The sequence below is a fragment of the Macrobrachium nipponense genome, chromosome 21, assembly GCF_015104395.2.
Source record: "Macrobrachium nipponense isolate FS-2020 chromosome 21, ASM1510439v2, whole genome shotgun sequence".
In the NCBI taxonomy this organism is placed as follows: Eukaryota; Metazoa; Arthropoda; class Malacostraca; order Decapoda; family Palaemonidae; genus Macrobrachium; species Macrobrachium nipponense.
In genome coordinates, this window is record NC_087212.1 from 22,250,179 (window position 1) to 22,270,881 (window position 20,703).

Genomic DNA, 20,703 nt, shown 5'->3' on the forward strand with positions numbered 1-20,703 from the left:
ACCCCAAACCTTTTATTACTACTCCTGAGAATATTACTACTTCCTGAGAAGCTACCCATCCATTAAGAGTTAATCAGACCCTTATCATCGGCGAACTCGAGGCTGAGGTGACAAAGAATCAGCTTGAAGACTCTGGGGAGAGCGAAGGCCATCATGAACTGGAACACATCCACGTACAAGGAAGGGGGAGGCACATCCATGCTGGGAAGACAGTGAAACACGCATCTCACTCCCAGAGATCGAAGCAACAGTCCTGAATCCTCCAAAGTCTGACCCTAGAACAAGGGGGAGGAGAAGGCGATGGAGGAGGGGAAGGAGCTCTCCGCTTACAACGCTTCTTGCTAGAAAGTACAGGATGACTCTAGTGAAAAATAGAGTCCAGCATATCAACCACTGCTTGAAGGAACATTGCCAAAGGTGCAGCAGCCAACTAAGAAGACATCATAGATGTAGCTGGGAATGTCAAGACAGCAACAGGTGATGGAAGGAACGACACTGCAGCCAACGTCATAAGCTGAGAGAATGCTGGGAATGACCAGAATGGCAGCGCGTCAATGGCTCACTGGCGGCGAGATATGAAGCAATCCAGTAAGCCTCATAGTTGTCAATATACCAGCGACTGCTAGGGGAACCAGAGGAGGATGGAGAGCAGACATGAAATGCGACAATAGGCCATCGAAGGAGGGAGAACCCCATAGGTCTAGGGAGGCCCAAACAGCCACCATATTGTGCGATTCCGTATATGAAATCAAGGAAGAAGATGGAGATGCCTCCTCCCTCCCAGGAGGGAGATTACCTCCCACTAGAGAGGGGGCTACATCATATACAAAATCATCCTGTGCAATTCCTGATACTTCCAAAGATGAATCCATGGACATAAAGGAAGGAGGCTGGACGTCAAAAGTAGCACAGAAAATTTCTAGAAGGGGACGCCGAATTGACCACTTGGGGAGGCGAGAAACCTTCCCAAGAAGGATAAGTATATGCGGAGCAAACCTTCAGTCTTAACAAAAGGTTAATGAACTAAGGAACCTCCATAACAAGGCTATAATATTGACAATTAAAAGCTTCAGTAGTGTTAAAAATATATTTTTGTACAATGTTAAAAGTTAATAGGAGTGACTTTCGGATACTGCTCCGTACCCCTCTAGCGCCAGTTGGAAACCGGTAAAAACAATCAGAGATTATAAAGTAATGAATCTGTGGCATCTGGTAACTTTAGTGCATACAAGGTAGAAGCTGGTCACCGACCGGGCTTGGAACCTTGTGATGTGCCAGTCTTTCTTTGACTGCCTTGGAGAGTGGTTCTCACTTTTGCGCTCTCCTTCCCAAGCCTATGGTTTCTTTGTCTGCCCATGATTTATTTGTGCTTTGCTTTCAGTGTATGTGTGTGTTCCTGCATGTCTTTTATCATGGATGCTACCAAGAGTCCTAGGCCCTGTCAACAAGTGTCTGACCATTCCAGGATTTCCATGTTCGAGGTTTTTGTCCTCTTCCATTACTGACCCCCATACCACTTTCAATAGGTGTCATTCCAATTTTTGTACTATCACTAACCCTTGCCTGAAATGTCATTCCTGGCCTGTGTTGCAGTGGAAGGCTTTCTACAAGAGGGAGCACCATAGGGTACATATATTATATATATATATATATATATATATATATCTATATATATATATTATAGAGAGAGGAGAGAGAGAGGAGAGAGAGAGAGAGAGATAGAGAGAGAGAGAGACGAGAGAAGAGAGAGAGAGAGAGAGAGACCCTTTTCATACTGTTAACGTTTTTTCCATCTTTTTTTTTTATCATATCTTCTATTTAAATAAGTTAAAAATAAAAAGAGAATGATGAAAAGTATCGATAGTAACATTATAATCGTTGCTTAAACGCTACAGCCAAAAACAATTGAAAAAAAAAAACAACAACAGTTGTTTTGCTACAAAACTCAAACCGATTCTGATAATAACAATGTTTTGCTTGCATTTCAGCCATCACACGATAGTAAAAAATTACCGTAGTTAAGATACAATTAACTAACGTTAATTAAGTGGAACAGGACTTGAAAATTTGTGCATTACATATACCTTTATTTGCTATGGAAAAAATATTGGCAAGGAATTATAGTACTGCTAAACTTAAGCTGCAGTTGTAGCTGAACCTGAAAAAAATGTTCACACTGCTAATGACTATGCATTATCGTGCATCAGTAACATGGATGAAACTCTACCGCAAAAAATAGTGGAGAAAAAGAAGACATTTTACTGTTGTTTTCATGTGGATAAAAGATAAATATGTATCTCTTGTATTATTAAGAAATAGTATGAAAATAACGAACGAATCAGTTTAAAAAAAAAAAAAAAAAAAAAAAAAAAAAAAAAAAAAAAAAAACAAAAAAAAAAAAAAAAAAAAAAAAAAAAAAAAAAAAAAAAAAAAAAAAACACTATTGACACCATCTATTAACGAAAAAAATAACAATCGAGTTCAGAACAAGGGGTACATATTTAAGTCATATTTCAACTTAAAAGCACTTTATATAAAGAAAAATGATATTGTTATGATACAATAAAGTTTCATACATACTTACCTGGCAGATATATACTTAGCTAAGACTCCGTCGTCCCCGACAGAAATTCAAATTTCGCACCACCACTACCTGTAGGGAGTGGTGCGAAATTTGAATTTCTGTCGGGGACGACGGAGTCTTAGCTAAGTATATATCTGCCAGGTAAGTATGTATGAAACTTTATTGTATCATAACAATATCATTTTTCTTTATATAAAGTGCTTTTAAGTTGAAATATGATCTACCGGCCTGCCCTGGGTGGCAGGACTAGGAACCATTCCCGTTTTCTATCATATTTTCTCTCTTCCACCTGTCTCCTGCGGGGAGGCTGGGTGGGCCATTAATCGTATATATCTGCCAGGTAAGTATGTATGAAACTTTATTGTATCATAACAATATCATTTTCATACAATCAACTTACCTGTCAGATATATACTTAATTGATTGGCACCCTTTGGTGGAGGGTAAGAGACAGCTAACTACTGGAATATACAGGTAAACAACATATGTTGTAGGTATTTATAAACCTTGGTTCCTACCTGATAGGTGGTAGACTTCGTGGCTGCTGCCCAGGAGTCTACATCACCTCAAGAAACTTTAGCGAGATATTTGATCTATGGCCAAGAGTTCTTGTGTGTCTGCCGATGGGGTCTTATCCGCTTACTCGGCAGAGCCTAAAAGGACTTTGTCAATGGGGGCTAATCCACTTATATGACAATACACCTTATGAAGGAGCACACAACCGATCCCGATCACCTGATCCTAACCACCATGTTAGTACTAAAGATTGTTAAGAGTTATCCCCCAACTCTTCACAACAACCAGAACTCAAAAACACATTATGCACACATACATAAATTTTCAAAAAAAAATTATAATACTCATCTAAGAAGATATCACAAGAGTTCCTTACTGAACAATAGTGAACGGCCGCCAGTGCGACATCTAACACTTTTGCCAGCAGAAAGTCTAGAACATATCTAATAGAAGGTATGCACAAAATTAAGGATCGGTGCTAGCTCCCAAACCCAGAATCGTATCCGCAGACATGAAAGGACCTAGAGAAAAACATTTCTCGTAGGTCAAACTAACGTCTTTCAAGTAGTGAGATGCAAATACTGAGTTGCACCTCCAATATGTCGCTTCCAAGATATTCTTTAGTGACATATTCTTTTGAAACGAGAGAGAAACGTCGCTACTGCTCTCACCTCATGAGCTTTCACTCTCAAGAGTCGAAAAGCGTCGTCAGGACAGATCTTGTGTGCGTCTGTAATGACGTTCCTTACAAAGAAGGCTAGAGCATTCTTAGACATAGGTCTTGTGGGGTCTTTAACCGAGCACCAAAGACCTTGTCTAGAGCCTCCCATCTGTTTCTTCCTCTGCAGGTAGAATTTTAGAGCTCTTACAGGGCAAAGAGACCTTTCCTCTTCTCTACCGACGAGACTCGATAAACCCTTAACTTCGAAGTTCTTAGGCCAGGGATTCGAGGGGTTTTCGTTTTTAGCCAGAAATAGTGCTTTAAACGAGCAGATGGCTGAGTCTCCCTTGAATGCCACTTTATCTTCTAGGGCATGCAGCTCACTAATTCTTTTGGCTGTTGCTAGAGACAAGAGAAATAAGCATTTCCTTGTTAAATCTCGAAACAAGGCCAGAAGAGGAGGTTCAAACCTTTCAGAGGACAGGAACTTGAGAACTACATCGAGGTTCCAGCTAGGAGGAGCTGGTTCCTTAGACTTTGTAGTCTCAAAGGATCTTATAAGATTGTGTAGATCCTTATTATCAGCAAGCTCTAGGCCTCTATTTCTGAAGACTGCCAAAAGCATGCTCCTGTATCCTTTTATTGTGGATACAGACAGGTGAGAGTCCTCTCTGAGGAACAACAAGAAATCAGCGATTTCGGTCACAGAGGTACTGGAGGAGGACAACTTCTTCGACTTAACACCACCTTCTAAAAACTTCCTACTCAGACTGATAGACTCGTCTAGTGGAAGCTCTGCGGGCTCTAGCGATCGCGCTTGCAGCCTTGCGAGAAAACCCTCTCGCGCTGACAAGTCTTTCGATAGTTGAAAGGCAGTCAGAGCGAGAGCGGGGAGGTTTTGATGATACCTCTCGAAGTGTGGCTGTCTGAGAAGATCCATCCTTCTTGGAAGGGATCTGGGAAAGTCTACTGTCCACTCCACTACCTCTGTGAACCAATCTTGTGCTGGCCAAAAGGGGGCTATGAGGGTCATCCTTGTCCCCTTTGAAGCCATGAACTTCTTCAGTACTTGCCCAAGTATCTTGAAAGGTGGAAAAGCGTAGACGTCTACATGAGACCAGTCTAGCAGGAAGGCGTCGACTATCAGAGCTCTGGGATCTTCTACCACTGAGCAAAATACTTTGTCTTTTGGAGAGGAATGTGGCAAAGAGATCCACATGAGGAGTCCCCCAAAGAGACCAGAGACTCTGACACACTTCTGAGTGGAGGGTCCACTCTGTGTGAAGGACCTGGCTCCTCCTGCTCAGCCTGTCTGCCCTGACGTTCCTTATTCCCTGAACAAATCTCGTCAGAAGGGAGATGTTCCTCTGGGAGGTCCAAAGCAGCAGGTCTCTTGTTAGTTTGTAAAGGAAAAAGGAGTGTGTCCCTCCTTGTTTCCAAATGTAGGCAAGTGCGGTGGTGTTGTCTACATTTACTTGAACTACACTGTTTGTCACAAACGGTTCGAAGCTCTTTAGAGCCAAGAGTACAGCTAAGAGTTCTTTGCAGTTTATGTGCCAGGACACCTGAGCTGCCTTCCAGGTGCCTGACACCTCTCTCGTACCTACGGTTGCTCCCCAACCCTTCTCCGACACGTCAGAGTACAACACTCGGCTTGGGTTCTGAACCTCCAGGGAGATTCCCTTGTTCTCTTTCAAACGGGGCAACCACCATTCCAAGTGAGGCTTCATCTCCACTGGAATGGGGAAGCTGTCGGAGAGAAGTCCGGTCTTCCAATTCCAAGATCTCTTGAGGAAGAATTGAAGAGGACGCAGATGAAGTCTTCCTAGAGGAAAGAACTGTTCGAGCGAGGAAAGGGTCCCTAGAAGGCTCAACCATTCCCTCGCCGAAGTACGTTCTTTCCCTAAGAAGAGAGAGACTTTCTCCAAGCCTTTCACGTGTTTCTCTTGCGAAGGAAATACTCGAAAACCCCGAGAATCCATCTGAATCCCCAGATAGACAATGTTCTATCTGGGGGTCAGTTGCGACTTCTCGAGGTTTACGAGTAATCCCAACGACTTGATCAGGTTTAGGGTCAAAGTAAGGTCCTCCAAACACTGCCTCTCTGATCTGGCTCTGATGAGCCAGTCGTCCAGACACAGAGAGAAATTTATACCCTTCAGGTGAAGCCACCTCGCCACATTCTTCATCAGGCTTGTGAAGACCTGAGGAGCTGTGGACAGGCCGAAACACAAGGCCCTGAACTGATAGATCCTTCCCCTCGTCATGAAACGGAGGTACTTCTTCGACGAAGGGTGAATCGGGACGTGAAAATAGGCGTCCTGGAGATCCAGGGAAACCATCCAATCTCCTTGGCGAAGAGCCGAAAGGATAGTCGCAGAAGTCTCCATGGAGAACTTCTCCTTCTGAACAAATTTGTTCAGAGCGCTGACGTCTAGAACTGGTCTCCAGCCCCCCCGAAGCCTTTGCAACCAGGAAAAGGCAATTGTAAAACCCCGGGGAGTTTTGATCCAGTACTAGCTCTATCGCTCTCTTGTCCCACATCTGATCCACCATTAGTCGAAGAGTATCCCTCAGAACAGGGTCCTTGTATCTGGCGGACAGTTCCCACGGAGTTGAAGTCAGGGGAGGACTGTCCTGGAAGGGAATGCAATATCCCTTCCTTATAACAGACATTGATGAAGCGTCCGTGTTGATGAGTGCCCAGGCCTCCGCAAATCCGAGGAGTATGGCACCTACTGGTGTTTGGAGGCACGTAGTTTCATTTTCCCTTCTTAAAGGGACGGAAGGCAGATCTACCTCTCCTCTCAGGAGCCTTCCTTTTTGAGGGAGCTCTGGAGGGAGGGCCTCCTCGAAAGGGCTGAAGAGACGTACTCGGCCCTTTCTTCTCAACCGTTGCAGCTGGTCTCTTCTTCCTTGAAGACTGAAGGAGAAGATCCTGAGTCGCCTTCTCAGTTAGTGAGCGGGAAATGACCTCCACCAACTGAGAAGGAAACAAAAAGTCAGACATGGGAGCGTATATCAGGGCTGCTCTTTGAGAGTGGGAAACAGCCTTGGTCAGAAAAGCACTGAACACTGTCCTTTTCTTCAGAAGCCCCGCTCCAAATAGGGAGGAGACTTCTATTGAGCCATCTTGTACTGCCTTGTCAATGCATGACAGGATACAAAGAAGGACTTCAGGGTCGAGACCCTCTGAGTCATGGGCCTTCTTAGACATCACCCCAAGGGACCAATCCAGGAAATTGAAAACTTCCAATACATGGAAGAGTCCCTTGAGGAGATGATCAAGTTCTGAAATACCCCAAGTCACATGAGCCGAGTTCAGTCCATGTCGTCGTGAAGCATCAACTAACGTAGAGAAGTCTGCTTCAGCCGAGGCTGGGAGAGAAAGACCCATATTCTCCCCAGTCTGGTACCAAATACCTCTTCTGCCAGTAAGTCTCGCCAGGGGCATACAGAAGACAGTTCTGACAAGATCCTTCTTCGTTTCCATCCAGTTGTTAAGAGACTGAAGAGCCCTCTTCATAGAGATGGTAGGTCTCATTTTCAGAAACGACGAAGACTTAGGAACCTTCGAACTTGAAAACAGAGAGCGCGGAGGAGGAGCGGCAGGAGTTAGCGCATCCCCATATTCCTGAAGCAGAAGGGCTGTCAATACTTTGTAGCTAGAGAGACCTTCTCTACCACGAGCCTCGTCTTCCGAATCCTCTTCAACACAGGGTTCCGAAGGAGAATCCGCTTTAAAGTTAAGAGGATCTTCCCAATCTTCTCTCTCTGTGGGAGACAAACTCCTGATAGGAGAGGGACTAAGAGAATGTACCGAATCCCTCTAGAAGGAAGTTGGCGCCTCACGCCTGGCTGGCTGGCTCCTCGCGTCTGGCTGGCTCCTCGCGCCTGGCTAGCACCTCGCGCCTGGCTAGCGCTTAGCGCCTGGCTGGCGCTTAGCGCCTGGAAGACGCCTCGGGCCTGGCTGGTGCCTCGCGCCTGGCTGGTTCCTCGCTCCTGGCTGGCGTCTCGCGCCTTGCTGGCTCTTCGCGCCTGGCTGGCTCTTTGCGCCTGGCTGGCACCTTGCACCTGGCTGGCTGCTCGCGCCTACAAGGCTCCTCTTGTCTGTCTGGCGCCTCGCGCCTGGAAGGAATCTCGCGCTTGGTTGGCGCCTCGCGCCTGTCATACGCCTCGTTCACGCCTGGTCTGATATAAAGATCCTCGCTCTTGGCTTGTTCTTCATGCCTGGAAGAAGAAGCCTCACGCCTGGATGGCGCCTCGCGCCTGGCAGGGGAAAGAAGACGAGACTTCTTAACAGGAAGCGCAACGTCCTTCTTGCGAGGAGGGTCTCTTGAAAGAACTCCTACCAAAGAGGCAAGCTGTTTTTGCATAGCTAACAGGATCCTCTTTGAAGCTTCTCCAGTGTCTTCTTCAATGGGAGGCGAGGGAGACCTCGAAGGCGTACGATCAGCTATGTCATAACCGGGAGACGTTGAAACTACCTTCACCTTCTTGATCGAGGAGGGATCTTCATCAGAGAATTGCTCCGGGCTCGAATTAAATGCAGGTTCAATCCAGTGCCTTTTCAGGGGCCTGGAAAGGTCCGAGTCCTTCCACCCTCGTTTAGGTGAAGGAGAACCGGACGAAGAGAAACACTCTCGCAGGACGCTTTTTCTGAAGCGGTCCTGAGCAGTCTGTTGCGAGACAGAGCCTGCTGAAGGGACGCCTGACCGTTGGGGATTCTCCACAACCTCCGTAAGGCTTTCGACTTTCCTTCTCCTCTGGGCATGGGAGCTTGGAAGCGATCTAGGCCTGGGAGCGTCGCAGGGACGGTCAGACGCCCCCTCCACAACACTGGGAGCACTCACTTCACTCAATATGTCACTGTCACTTTCCTTACCTTGCATGGCCGCCATTTTGGATCTCATCCTATGAAGTGTGGCCTTCAGGTCAGCGATTTCAGAAGCCGAATCTGAATGCAAAGCCTGTGAGGGCCCAGATACAGAGGGAGAATCAAAAACATTAAGAACAGGAGAGTTAGATTCAGGAAAAGGCTCAATAGGCCTTGTACTCACACCCTTTGATGCAGCCCGTCTAATTCTATCCCTCTCTAACTTCTTCAAATAAGAAGTTAGAGTCTTCCATTCCTCAGCATTCAACCTTTCACACTCATGACAGGTGTTAGCTAAAGAACATTCAAAACCTCTACACTTACGACATACAGTGTGAGGATCAACCGAAGCCTTCGGTATCCTCACCTTGCAGCCTACATTCACAAACTCTCACACTAACACTTGAATCAGACATTCTGTAGAAAAATCAAAAGCAAGTCCAAATCCAGTCCACGGTAGCGAATGCCAAAACAACGATCCAGGTACGTCACCAAAAAGTCCGATGAAAAGAAAATCAATTGCTTTGAAAAACGATTTCAGGTCAGGAGGTAGTAACAACAATGTTGATACCACCGGCGACAGAGAAAATATGATAGAAAACGGGAATGGTTCCTAGTCCTGCCACCCAGGGCAGGCCGGTAGATCACCTGAACTACCTGTAGCGAGTGGCGCGAAATTTGAATTTCTGTCGGGGACAACGGAGTCTTAGCTAAGTATATATCTGACAGGTAAGTTGATTGTATGAAAATACCCTTGTCCCATATAAATAGATTTTCTAGATATCTATGTACGCTGAATTTAAGCAAGAAAATAATACTGAATCGAGTTAAATAGGGCAAAATAACATTGATCGCTTTGTTTCTATTTTATAATACTATACGTAGTAATATGAGACTATATACAATATTGCTGGATACAGTGATGTAAAGCATAACTTTTTAAAAGAGCCAAGGAAAAGATGCATATTTGTTAATTTTGTATTTTATGATTCTCTCGGCATTTTTGTACTTTATGATTGTCTCTCAGCACTTTTGTATTTTATGAATGTCTCTCGGCACTTAGGCAAAGTACTGATAACCAGACAACAGCACCATCTATCAAAGAAAATATAACGAAGTCTAGTTCACATATTTAAGTCAATTTTCACCTTAAAAACACTTCATACAATAAAAAATAACCTTGTCACATATGAATAGAGTTTCTAGAGATTAATTTATGGTAAATAGAAGCAAGAAAATTGCTCTAATTGAGTTAAATAAGGTGAAATAATCTTAGCTCCCCCCTCAGCTGACTTCTCCAAACCAAAACAAGATTGGTTTGCTTGTATATTTTATGATACAATAGTAACAGAAGACTACATATAGTATTATTGGATACAGCGAAATAAAGGATAACTTTTTAAAAGAGCCAAGGAAAAGATGCATAATCGTTGTTTGTATTTTATGAGTTGGTCTCAGCACTTAGCCTAAGCCATCGATAACCAGACAATAATGATATATACCCTACAGAGGATAAAACCCAGTTATGAATATATTGAACCAGCGACGTAAAACCAAAATCCCGCTAACAGATACCAAAGCTAACTATGGGCTGCCTGTACATATACGCAAGCACTATTATAATAGCTGGTGCTTTAAATAGTATTGATAACTTGTTTAACTATTGTAATAAAGCTTTACATTAAGCACTAATTTACATAGCATCTATTTTCAAGGAAACAATATTAAACACTCATAATTATACATATGTAGTATAAAGGTACATAGTATGAATTATACATACGTAGTATCAAGGTACATAGTATGAATATCACAATTCCAGAAAGATGGATAAGATTCCATTTTTGGATGTGCTCGGAAACCACCAGCATATAATACAGAATTTCCATTAGGAAATCTGAATAAGATCATCACAGCACCAGGGCAACTGCAAATGAAAAAGAAAACACTTACCTAAATGCCTTGAAAGATTACTTTTCAAAATTCCATTGTGAGATTAGCATTTTTATTACATAATTTAAATGACAACTGTAAATGACCCCTCTAAATGAATTTAAATTTAGTGTACTAGTTACACAGTCATACTTTAAAGTTAGTTTTTCATTACTAAGTTACTGCAATTTAACATACGATGGAAGTCTGTACTTTGACTATTTCATATAAAACATAATAAAAATTAGCATAACTAAAGGACTCTACATTAACCCCAAAGTACTTACTGATTGGCATCTAAAAAGGTAACTTCAATATCACAGATGGAATAAGGTTCATTCAATGAAAGAGGTTGTATAAATTCAACTGGAACACCAAGATGAAATTTCACTAACTTTGCTGAAATAAAATTGTATAAGAGTTGAAAAAATCCACTGCTATATTAAGTACAGTACAGTAAAAATTTAACAGCCAAATTTTCCATATTACATTTTTAACTGGTATGGTAAATTTTAGCACATGTAACTATGACATTGACAAGAATCATTATTCATTACATATGTATTATTCTGTTTTGTTTCATCACCAACCCATAATGTTAAATGGCCTCATTGCACATCAACCACAAGTTGCTGAAGATTTTGTCTATACTACTGTATATTTCCACATATGAGACGACAGTTAAATACTAAATTTTACCCCTAAAAATTGGGGGTTGTCTTACACTACAATTCTAAAAATTAAACCTTGAATTCCAAGATCTGTATCAGTAGACTAGCCTCGGCGCTATAGCCTAACCACCAACATACATGAATATTCTCATTATGAAATAAACTGATAATAAAGGTAAAAAAGCCATTTTTACCTTATATATTATTGGCATATCTTCATGACAAATAGCCTATGAATAATTCTAATTCAATGAAACCAACTTTTAATTCTAATTCAATGAAACCAACTTTTATCTTTCCGTAATCTTTTAGAAATTTCAATGGTAGTATATTTACGGTAGTAATAATATTTAGGATAACAATATTCATTTTTCATTGAAAGTTTCTTATACATATCACAAGATTGATCACATGTGCCACCATCATAGGGATTCCAGTCTGAATCTGGCGAGTCGACTTCGGCTTCATCGTCGATATCATACAAATCATCTTTGGTACCATCCATGGCATTTTTTAAATGATTTTATGACACTTTCTATTTTCACATTCCCACATGCTTTTATAACAAAATTGCAGCGATCTTCAAGTGAGGTAGCATGCAAAGTTGTTTGTAACTGTTTAGAACAATTCAGTTTTATGAACAATAATTGTGTACAATAATTATCTTTCATTATTGTATTGTTATTAGCGGTTGTTTGAAAATGGCGACGAAATGTACACAAAACAATGGTTTCTCTTTTAGGCAATGTCTGAATGAGAAACATAATATGGAATCGGCTTTGTTAAACCCAGCTTTGATAATTTACGAAAGGAATGTATTTCTGAATCAAGTTCCATTTGGCAATTAAAGACAGTGATGATACTGGTAAAACGCGATCAGCTGATTATTTTAAGATTGTAATGAAACTAGAATGGAAATGGCACATCATGTCTCTGTTCATTGTAATACGATAATAAATGCAATATGATTAGAGCAAAAGTTTGATTAAAATTATCATTATTCTCAATACAACTATTATCAAACTTTTGCAAGTGGATTGTTATCAGCATAACAGCTTAACCGAGGCAATAGTCAGTCAGTCTCTCTCTCTTTCCATTTCGACTGTGATACTAATGATATTCCGCTATCCTCCACTAAAAATTTTTAGTTTTTAGAATTCTGGATGAAGCGATTATTGTAAACATGTATTGACATAAACAACCAAATTAAGAAACAGCTGATTGCTGACATCATTTACCGTAACTATCGAGCGTTTATTAAGAGTTCCATTAAAATTGTCAAGTTGTAAAACTCTGCCGATTCTCAATGGTGGCTTCCTTCAAGTAAAAATAAAATACTATTTTGTTCATCCCTCATGCAACGGAGATCTCAAGAAATAAAACAGGCGGCCTGCAGTTAACGGCGAATCAGTTTTACGGCTGTCATAAAAAATATTCATAAAAAAAAAAAAATATTTAAAGGTATTTTTACAGCACAATTTTAGATTAACAGCGCCACTAGGGCCTTTTGTCTACAGCTGTGCTTGATGGCATGCATTTTATCCTTGTTGCACATGCACGATAATGGTTATTAGAAGCTTGAACAGTTTTCTCAGCTTCAGCTATAACTAGGTTTAAATTCAACAATATATTTCCCTATTGGTCTTTGATGTATATTGATCTTTGATCTACGTATAGCGAATAAAGTTATTACATTAAGATATCTCAGTCCTATTCTACATAATGTCATTTATAACAACTACGGTAATAGTGTACTATAATACGTTGATTGAAATATAAGCCAAACTGATGTTGATATCCAATTCGGTTGTACTTAAAAAAAATGTTCTTGGTCGGTTGTTCATGGCTGTACACGTTTACGCATTCTCTTTTGCTGTTTTTGAACTTATGTAACTAGAAGATGGAATAAAGTTAGGCTATTGTAATTTGGTCTCTCATAAAATCGGATTATTGTGACGAATAATGCAACTTGAACACTACAGCTACCTGTATAAAACCTTATATCTTTACATACTCTAGACACCGAAAGGATTAAAGCTAGCCTTTTTTTCACTTTACAGTATTTATATTATAATGCACTGTACAGTAAATTCTATAGTACTATACTGAATTAATATAATTTTAATTATTGCGCCACTGCAGGATTACGGTGCCGTTTGACTGGTCTAGGGCGCTGTTAACTGGTCTAGTATTCCAAAAAGGTGTGTGGCAGCCGTAGACTTTATAATAAGCGTCGGCGGCCAGGAACAGAACCCCTGTACTAGAGAATTAAAGCTACAGGTCATAGCCGAGGCTGAATAAAACAAATAACGGCCAGGCTGAAGTGATGTTCGGACCTGGAGAAATTGTACCTTATGCTTATACAATAAAGTAATATGTGGAAGTTTCCAACAAATCTTCAATAATTTACGATAATAGGTATCTCCGAATTATATTTTTTCTAACAAATAATGGCAACGAAGGTATCAATAAAACATACTCAAAATCTGCCAAGATTTTGAGACTGTAAACAATATCAAATTCAAATGATGTACATGATGATGTTTATATTCTGCAATACAGTAATCATATGATAATAGTAATAAGGCAGTCCCCGGCTTACGACGGGTTCGGCTTACAACGTTCCGAGGTTACAACGCTTTAAAATTATATTCATCAGAAATTATTTCCAGGTTTACGACGCATGTTCCTGGTCTACAGCGCTTAACGACGCCAATCTGGCAGATGAAATATGACTCCAAAAATGCAAAATAATCAATATTTGAAGGTTGTTTTGATGAAAAATGCAATAAAAATGCAGTTTACATAGTTATTATTACACCCAAAGCATTAAAAGTAAGGTTTTCCTAGGATTTTTGACGATTTTCCGCCTTATTGTAATTGGATACAACAAGCATAATAATTTTTATTTAAGTCATCATTATTATAAATACAGTCGTCCCTTGGTTAGTGGAAGGGGTTCCGTTCCTGGCCACCGACGCTAAGCAATTTTCGACGCTAAGCGATTTTTAAGTCTACGGCTGCCACACACCTTCTTTCCGAGCACTAGACCAGTTAAGAGCACCCTAGACCGGTCAAACAGCACCGTAATCCTGCAATGGTGCAATAAGTAAAATTATATTTATGCAGTATAGTACTACTATAGAATTTACTGTACAGTAGTATTGTACAGTACATTATATTATAGTATTATAAATACTGTAAAGTGAAAAAAGCCTACCTTTAATCCTTTGGGTGTCTAGAGTATGTACAGATAGAATAAGGTTTTATACAGTGTACAGGTAGCTAGTGTTCAAGTAATGATAATCTGATTTTACGGGAGACCAAATTACAATAGCGTAACTTTCTTCCATCTTCTAGTTAAATAAGTTCAAAAACAGCAAAAGAGAATGATGAAAGTATGGTTTTAACGTTATACTCGTTGCGTAAACCTGTACAGCCACGAAAGACCCAAGGAGAAACTACAACTACAGTGGACCCCCCCGTTACTCATGTTGTCCAGATTTGCAGACTCACACATTCGCGGATTTCTCTCTGGAACATTTCCCCACATTATTCATGGAAAATTTGCCTATTCACAGTATTTTTCTATGAGAAAAAACCATAAATTAATGGTTTTTTTTTTTATAAATTTCATCATAAAATGCACTTTTTGTGATAAAACTATTAAAAAAACAGGTTTAAAAATTTTTAGTGGGGTTTTCTTGAGTTTTAGCTACTAAAATAGGTGGTTTTAAGCATTTTTATAGGGGTTCCAACTATTTGAGGGTTCTAACTATTCACAGGGGGATCCGGTACGCATCACGGGGGGGACCACTGTACAACCGAATTGGATAACAACAACATCCGTTTGGCTTCTGTTTCAACCATCGTACTATAATAAACAATTACCGTAGTTGTTATAAATGACATTATGTAGAATAGGACTGAGATATCTTAATGTAATAACTTTATATTTGCTATTGATTTTTTGAGATATCTTAATGTAATAACTTTATTTGCTATAGATCAAAGATCAATAGGGAAACATACTGTTATTTTTAAACCTAGTTGTAGCTTAAAGCTGCTAATGACCATTATCGTGCATCGGCAACAAGGATAAAAATTTAGCAAACGTATGCCATCAAACACAACCGTAGATAAAATTGAGATAAACTCATTTTAATAAAAAATGCAGTGCTTGAAAGAACACATTTTACTGTTGGTTTCACACTGATAAAGGATAAATAATGGAAAGTTCACATTAGGATGATATAAGGAAAATTGCAAATGGAATCATGTAATTTTTTTACTCAAACATGCCACCAACGTAATCTGTTAATGAAAAAAAAAATTAGTTCACAATCACAACAAGACATATTCAAGTCTATTTCTACCTAAAAACACGTATAAGGAAAAATGACCTTGTCTCATATAAGTCAAGTATCTAGATATTCATTTATGCTAACTAGAAGCAAGACAATTTGCTCAGAATTACGTTAAATATGGCAAAACAAACTTGTATTCACCATCAACCGATTTCCAAACCAAAACATTGACCGCTCCCCAGAATACCACTTAACCCTTAACCCCTTCAGCACTGGGACATAAACATGTACGTCTTTTACAGTCCAGTAATAAAAGACCGCGACGTACGTTTATACGTCTTTCATCCCTCTTCAAGAAGCAAAGCTGTTTTCTTCAGCTTGGACAGTTTCCAGACACAGTATTGTGTACGAGAGAGGTGATGAAGCTCCACCCACAATTCATTCTAGCCAATGAGCGTCCGATGGACGTCGTGATGTCATTTTCATATGGGATATTAGGATATTACGAGGGGTACTGGCCAACACATGCCAGTGCGCCTCAGGCTATTATCTGAGAAGGATGATCACGATTTTGTCCGTAAACCATGTAGATTTGAATTCTAAACCTTTTCCCCTTTTGATTGCAGTTATCTTATATGTTTTTTTTTTTCAGTATTATGTCAGTTGATAAGTGTTTCAGAGTCAGGGTCTGAGTACCTGCCAAATCTATCAGATGATGATTATAGTGATAATTTCTTAGGGGATGACAGTGACAATGAGTGTTTGGAAAACATAGAACCTATTGTCGACAAAGGTTGGAGGTTCATAACTGATCCATCTTGTGACGTGCGGCCAGACCCAGCACCCCCAATTCATGGAGGGTGACAATGGGATTCCTGCTTACACACCAGATTTCATTTGCTTACGTGATACATTTTGTTTTTTTCTTTTCCTTTTTTGTGGTGATGTAGTTGACAAATTGTGTGAATGGATGAATGCTCGTGCAGAGGAATACTTTCATTCAACAGGAAAGCATAAGGTGAAAGGACTTCTATGGAGGCCTGTTACTCGTGATGTGATGTATGTTTTTTATAGCTTGCTGATGATAATGGGGTGAATAAACTGCCCAATATGTATAGTATATGTATTGGTCACGAGCTGCTGTTGCTTTTATTATTATTATTATTTATTTATTTTTTTTTTTTTTTTGCTCTATCACAGTCCTCCAATTCGACTGGGTGGTATTTATAGTGTGGGGTTCTGGGTTGCATCCTGCCTCCTTAGGAGTCCATCACTTTTCTTACTATGTGTGCCGTTTCTAGGATCACACTCTTCTGCATGAGTCCTGGAGCTACTTCAGCCTCTAGTTTTTCTAGATTCCTTTTCAGGGATCTTGGGATCGTGCCTAGTGCTCCTATGATTATGGGTACGATTTCCACTGGCATATCCCATATCCTTCTTATTTCTATTTTCAGATCTTGATACTTATCCATTTTTTCCCTCTCTTTCTCTTCAACTCTCGTGTCCCATGGTATTGCGACATCAATGAGTGATACTTTCTTCTTGACTTTGTCAATCAACGTCACGTCTGGTCTGTTTGCACGTATTACCCTATCCGTTCTGATACCATAGTCCCAGAAAATCTTTGCCTGATCGTTTTCTATCACTCCCTCAGGTTGGTGCTCGTACCACTTATTACTGCAAGGTAGCTGATGTTTCTTGCACAGGCTCCAGTGGAGGGCTTTTGCCACTGAATCATGCCTCTTTTTGTAATGGTTCTGTGCAAGTGCCGGGCAGTTGCTTGCTATGTGGTTTATGGTTTCATTTTTTGTATTGCACTTCCTACATATGGGAGAGATGTTATTTCCGTCTATCGTTCTTTGAACATATCTGGTTCTTAGGGCCTGATCTTGTGCCGCTGTTATCATTCCTTCAGTTTCCTTCTTTAGCTCTCCCCTCTGTAGCCATTGCTATGTGTCATCGCTGGCTAGTTCTTTAGTCTGTCTCATGTATTGTCTGTGCATTGGTTTGTTGTGCCAGTCCTCTGTTCTGTCTGTCATTCTCCTGTCTCTGTATATTTGTGGGTCTTCGTCTACTATTTTTATTAGTCCTTCTTCCCATGCACTCTTTAGCCACTCGTCTTCACTGGTTTTCAGATATTGCCCCAGTGCTCTGTTCTCGATGTTGACGCAGTCCTCTATACTTAGTAGTCCTCTCCCTCCTTCCTTTCGTGTTATGTATAGTCTGTCCGTATTTGCTCTTGGGTATAGTTCTTTGTGTATTGTCATATGTTTCCTGGTTTTCTGATCTATGCTGCAGAGTTCTGCTTCGTCCATTCCACTATTCCTGCGCTGTATCTGATTACTGGCACTGCCCATGTGTTTATGGCGTTTATCATATTTCCGGCATTGAATTTTGACTTGAGTATCGCCTTGAGTCTCTGCATACATTCTTTCCTGATCGTGTCCTTCATCTCTTGGTGTTTTATATCCCCTCCTTCCATTATTCCCAGGTATTTGTATCCTGTCTCATCTATGTGTTTGATGTTGCTCCCATCTGGTAGCTTTATCCCTTCAGTTCTTGTTACTTTGCCTTTTTGTATGTTGACTAAGGCGCATTTTTCTATTTCAAACTCCATCCTGATGTCCCCAGATACAATCCTTACAGTCTGGATTAGGGTATCTATTTCCTTGATGCTCTTACCATACAGCTTGATGTCGTCCATGAACATCAGATGGTTGATTCTGCTGCCTCTTTTCTTGAGTTGGCATCCATCTTCTGTAGTACTTTTGTCATGGGAATCATGGCTTCTACAAAGAGTAGTGGGGACAGTGAGTCGCCCTGGAAGATCCCTCTCCTGATATTAACCTCTGCTAGTCTTATTCCAGAGCTTGTAAGTATTGTATTCCAGTTGCACATTGTATTTTTGAGGAAGTTGATGGTGTTTTCCTCTGCCCCATATATTTTCAGGCATTCTATTAGCCATGTGTGTGGTATCAAGTCGAAGGCTTTCTTATAGTCTATCCATGCCATGCTTAGGTTGGTTTTCCTTCTCCTACTGTTCTTCATTACCATTTTGTCTATCAGGAGCTGGTCTTTTGTGCCCCTACACTTCCTTCTGCAGCCTTTCTGTTGGTGGGGGATGGTGTTTGTCTCCTCTAGGTAGTTGTATAGCCTTTCACTGATGATACCTGTTAGTAACTTCCACATTATTGGTAGGCAGGTGATAGGCCTGTAGTTACTGGCTATATTTCCCTTACTCTTGTCTTTTTGTACTAAGGATGTTCTTCCTGTGGTCATCCATTTGGGTGCATGATGATTTGAGATACAATGCTGGAGTTGTTCTGCTATTCGTGGGTGTAGGGCCTTGAAGTTTTTGAGCCAGTATCCACGGACTTCATCGGGACCTGGGGCTTTCCAGTTTGGCATTTATTATTATTATTATTATTGTCATTACCAGTGCTGTAAACATTCATTGAGGTATATGCTGTTTCTGTATGAAACCTAGGAATAACTGTTTCAGTTAGAAAACTAGTACTGCTATTACCACTACTACTATTTCACTAATACTTGACTACTTTTTATGTTACTTTATTTCTACTACTTTACTACTATTTCTACTAATTTATAACTGTTCCTACTTCTGCAATTACTTTTTCCACTAAATATTCCTATTTTTTCCGATATTCTTACTATATTTTTTTTTATTTTTTGACAATGTGGTAAAAAATATTAATTGATATATACAAAATGTTTTCACATAAGAATAAAAAGGATAAATATGAATAACATAAAATTTAGTGGGAGCAAGTAATGATTAATACTCGCAGTTGACATTAGGCTTCATGCGGTATGGTATGCAAGCATTTGCAGCAATGCAGCAGGCCAGTGGCAAAGGGGTTAAACGTAGAGACTATTTACCAAAGCGTCTGTTGTATGCCGGCGGTGTTCGGGAGTTAGCACCGAAGGGGAAAAAAAGTTTAAAAAAAAAATCACAGCATGCTTAGTTTTCAAGATTAAGTTCATTTTTGGCTCCTTTTTTTGTCATTGCCTGAAGTTTAGTATACAACCACCAGAAATGACAAAATATATCATTATCATATATAAATATTGGAATATATAACAGTGCAAATTAATATTTCATATATAATTGTATACAAATCGCGCTCTGAGCAAAACAGTTAAAGCTAATGAGTTCATTTTTTTTTGTATTGTACACTAAATTGCAATAATTTTGGTATATAACAAATTGTAAAATGATCAAAGCAACACAAAAAATATTATCACAAAATGATGCATGAATTCGTAACGCACGGACGTAAAAACAAGTTTTTTCCCAAAAATTCACCATAAATCAAAATTCTGTGCTAGAGACTTCTCGTTTGTTGCAAAATGAAGGTAATTGATTGAATATTACTAGACTGTGAGTGTTTTAGCTTACAATTGCAGTTTTCAACCATTTCAGTCGAGTTAAAGTTGACCCAAGGTCGATTTTTTTCTATTTATCGTGATTTATATGAAAATATTTCAAAACTGATTAAAGCTGTTGTACCTTAGAACAACAGCACAACAAGGCTTATGACCCAAAAACTCCTACCATACAGAAAGCTCTCCCCTACCAACCAAACACCACCAACACGTGCCTTCTACTGCCCCGTGTTATTGTCTACATCCCCCCATCCCCAACGCCGCCGCCATCTTGTCTATGATGTCACAGCCTATGACATCACAACACAACTTAAATACATCAACAGACACCTTCTAGAATCAACCATGTGCTGTCCATATATAGGACACCCACCATATCACCATATTTCAACAATGCATAAAATACCAATAACAATTATACAATATATAATCACACTTATCTCTTTCTCCCTCCCCTCCGACTGTTTCCTAACCTAGTCCCCTCTTAATTTCCTTCATCCTCCAACTCTTTACCCTCTACATAATTTCTAATACATTCCCCTGAAACTCCTGCTTTAGTTAATACATTAGCCACTTGCTCCTTTCCTTTTATCCATTTCACCTCCTTTATTTCCCCGGATTCAATGGTTTCCCTTATTGCTGCAATATCTATTTTTAATCTCTTGCTACTTACACCAGTGCTCAATTTGATGGTGGTCATTAGTGTTTTACTATCAGTGTTAACCAAAGCTTCTAAATTTCTCCCTCCT

The 20,703-nt window shown here is 40.1% G+C and overlaps 1 protein-coding gene across 5 annotated transcripts in view; it reads right to left on the reverse strand.

The window, feature by feature from the left end:
• The window catches only part of LOC135197836 (uncharacterized), a 201,243-nt gene that overhangs the window by 67,548 nt on the left and 112,992 nt on the right, over positions 1–20,703 (reverse strand). For all 5 annotated transcript variants that reach the window (XM_064224995.1, XM_064224993.1, XM_064224990.1 and 2 more), the window contains 2 exons: positions 10,857–10,968; positions 10,421–10,564 (listed from right to left, as the gene is read on the reverse strand). In XM_064224995.1, the coding sequence (XP_064081065.1) occupies positions 10,421–10,564; positions 10,857–10,968 (256 nt within the window). The remainder of the gene's footprint in view (positions 1–10,420; positions 10,565–10,856; positions 10,969–20,703) is intronic.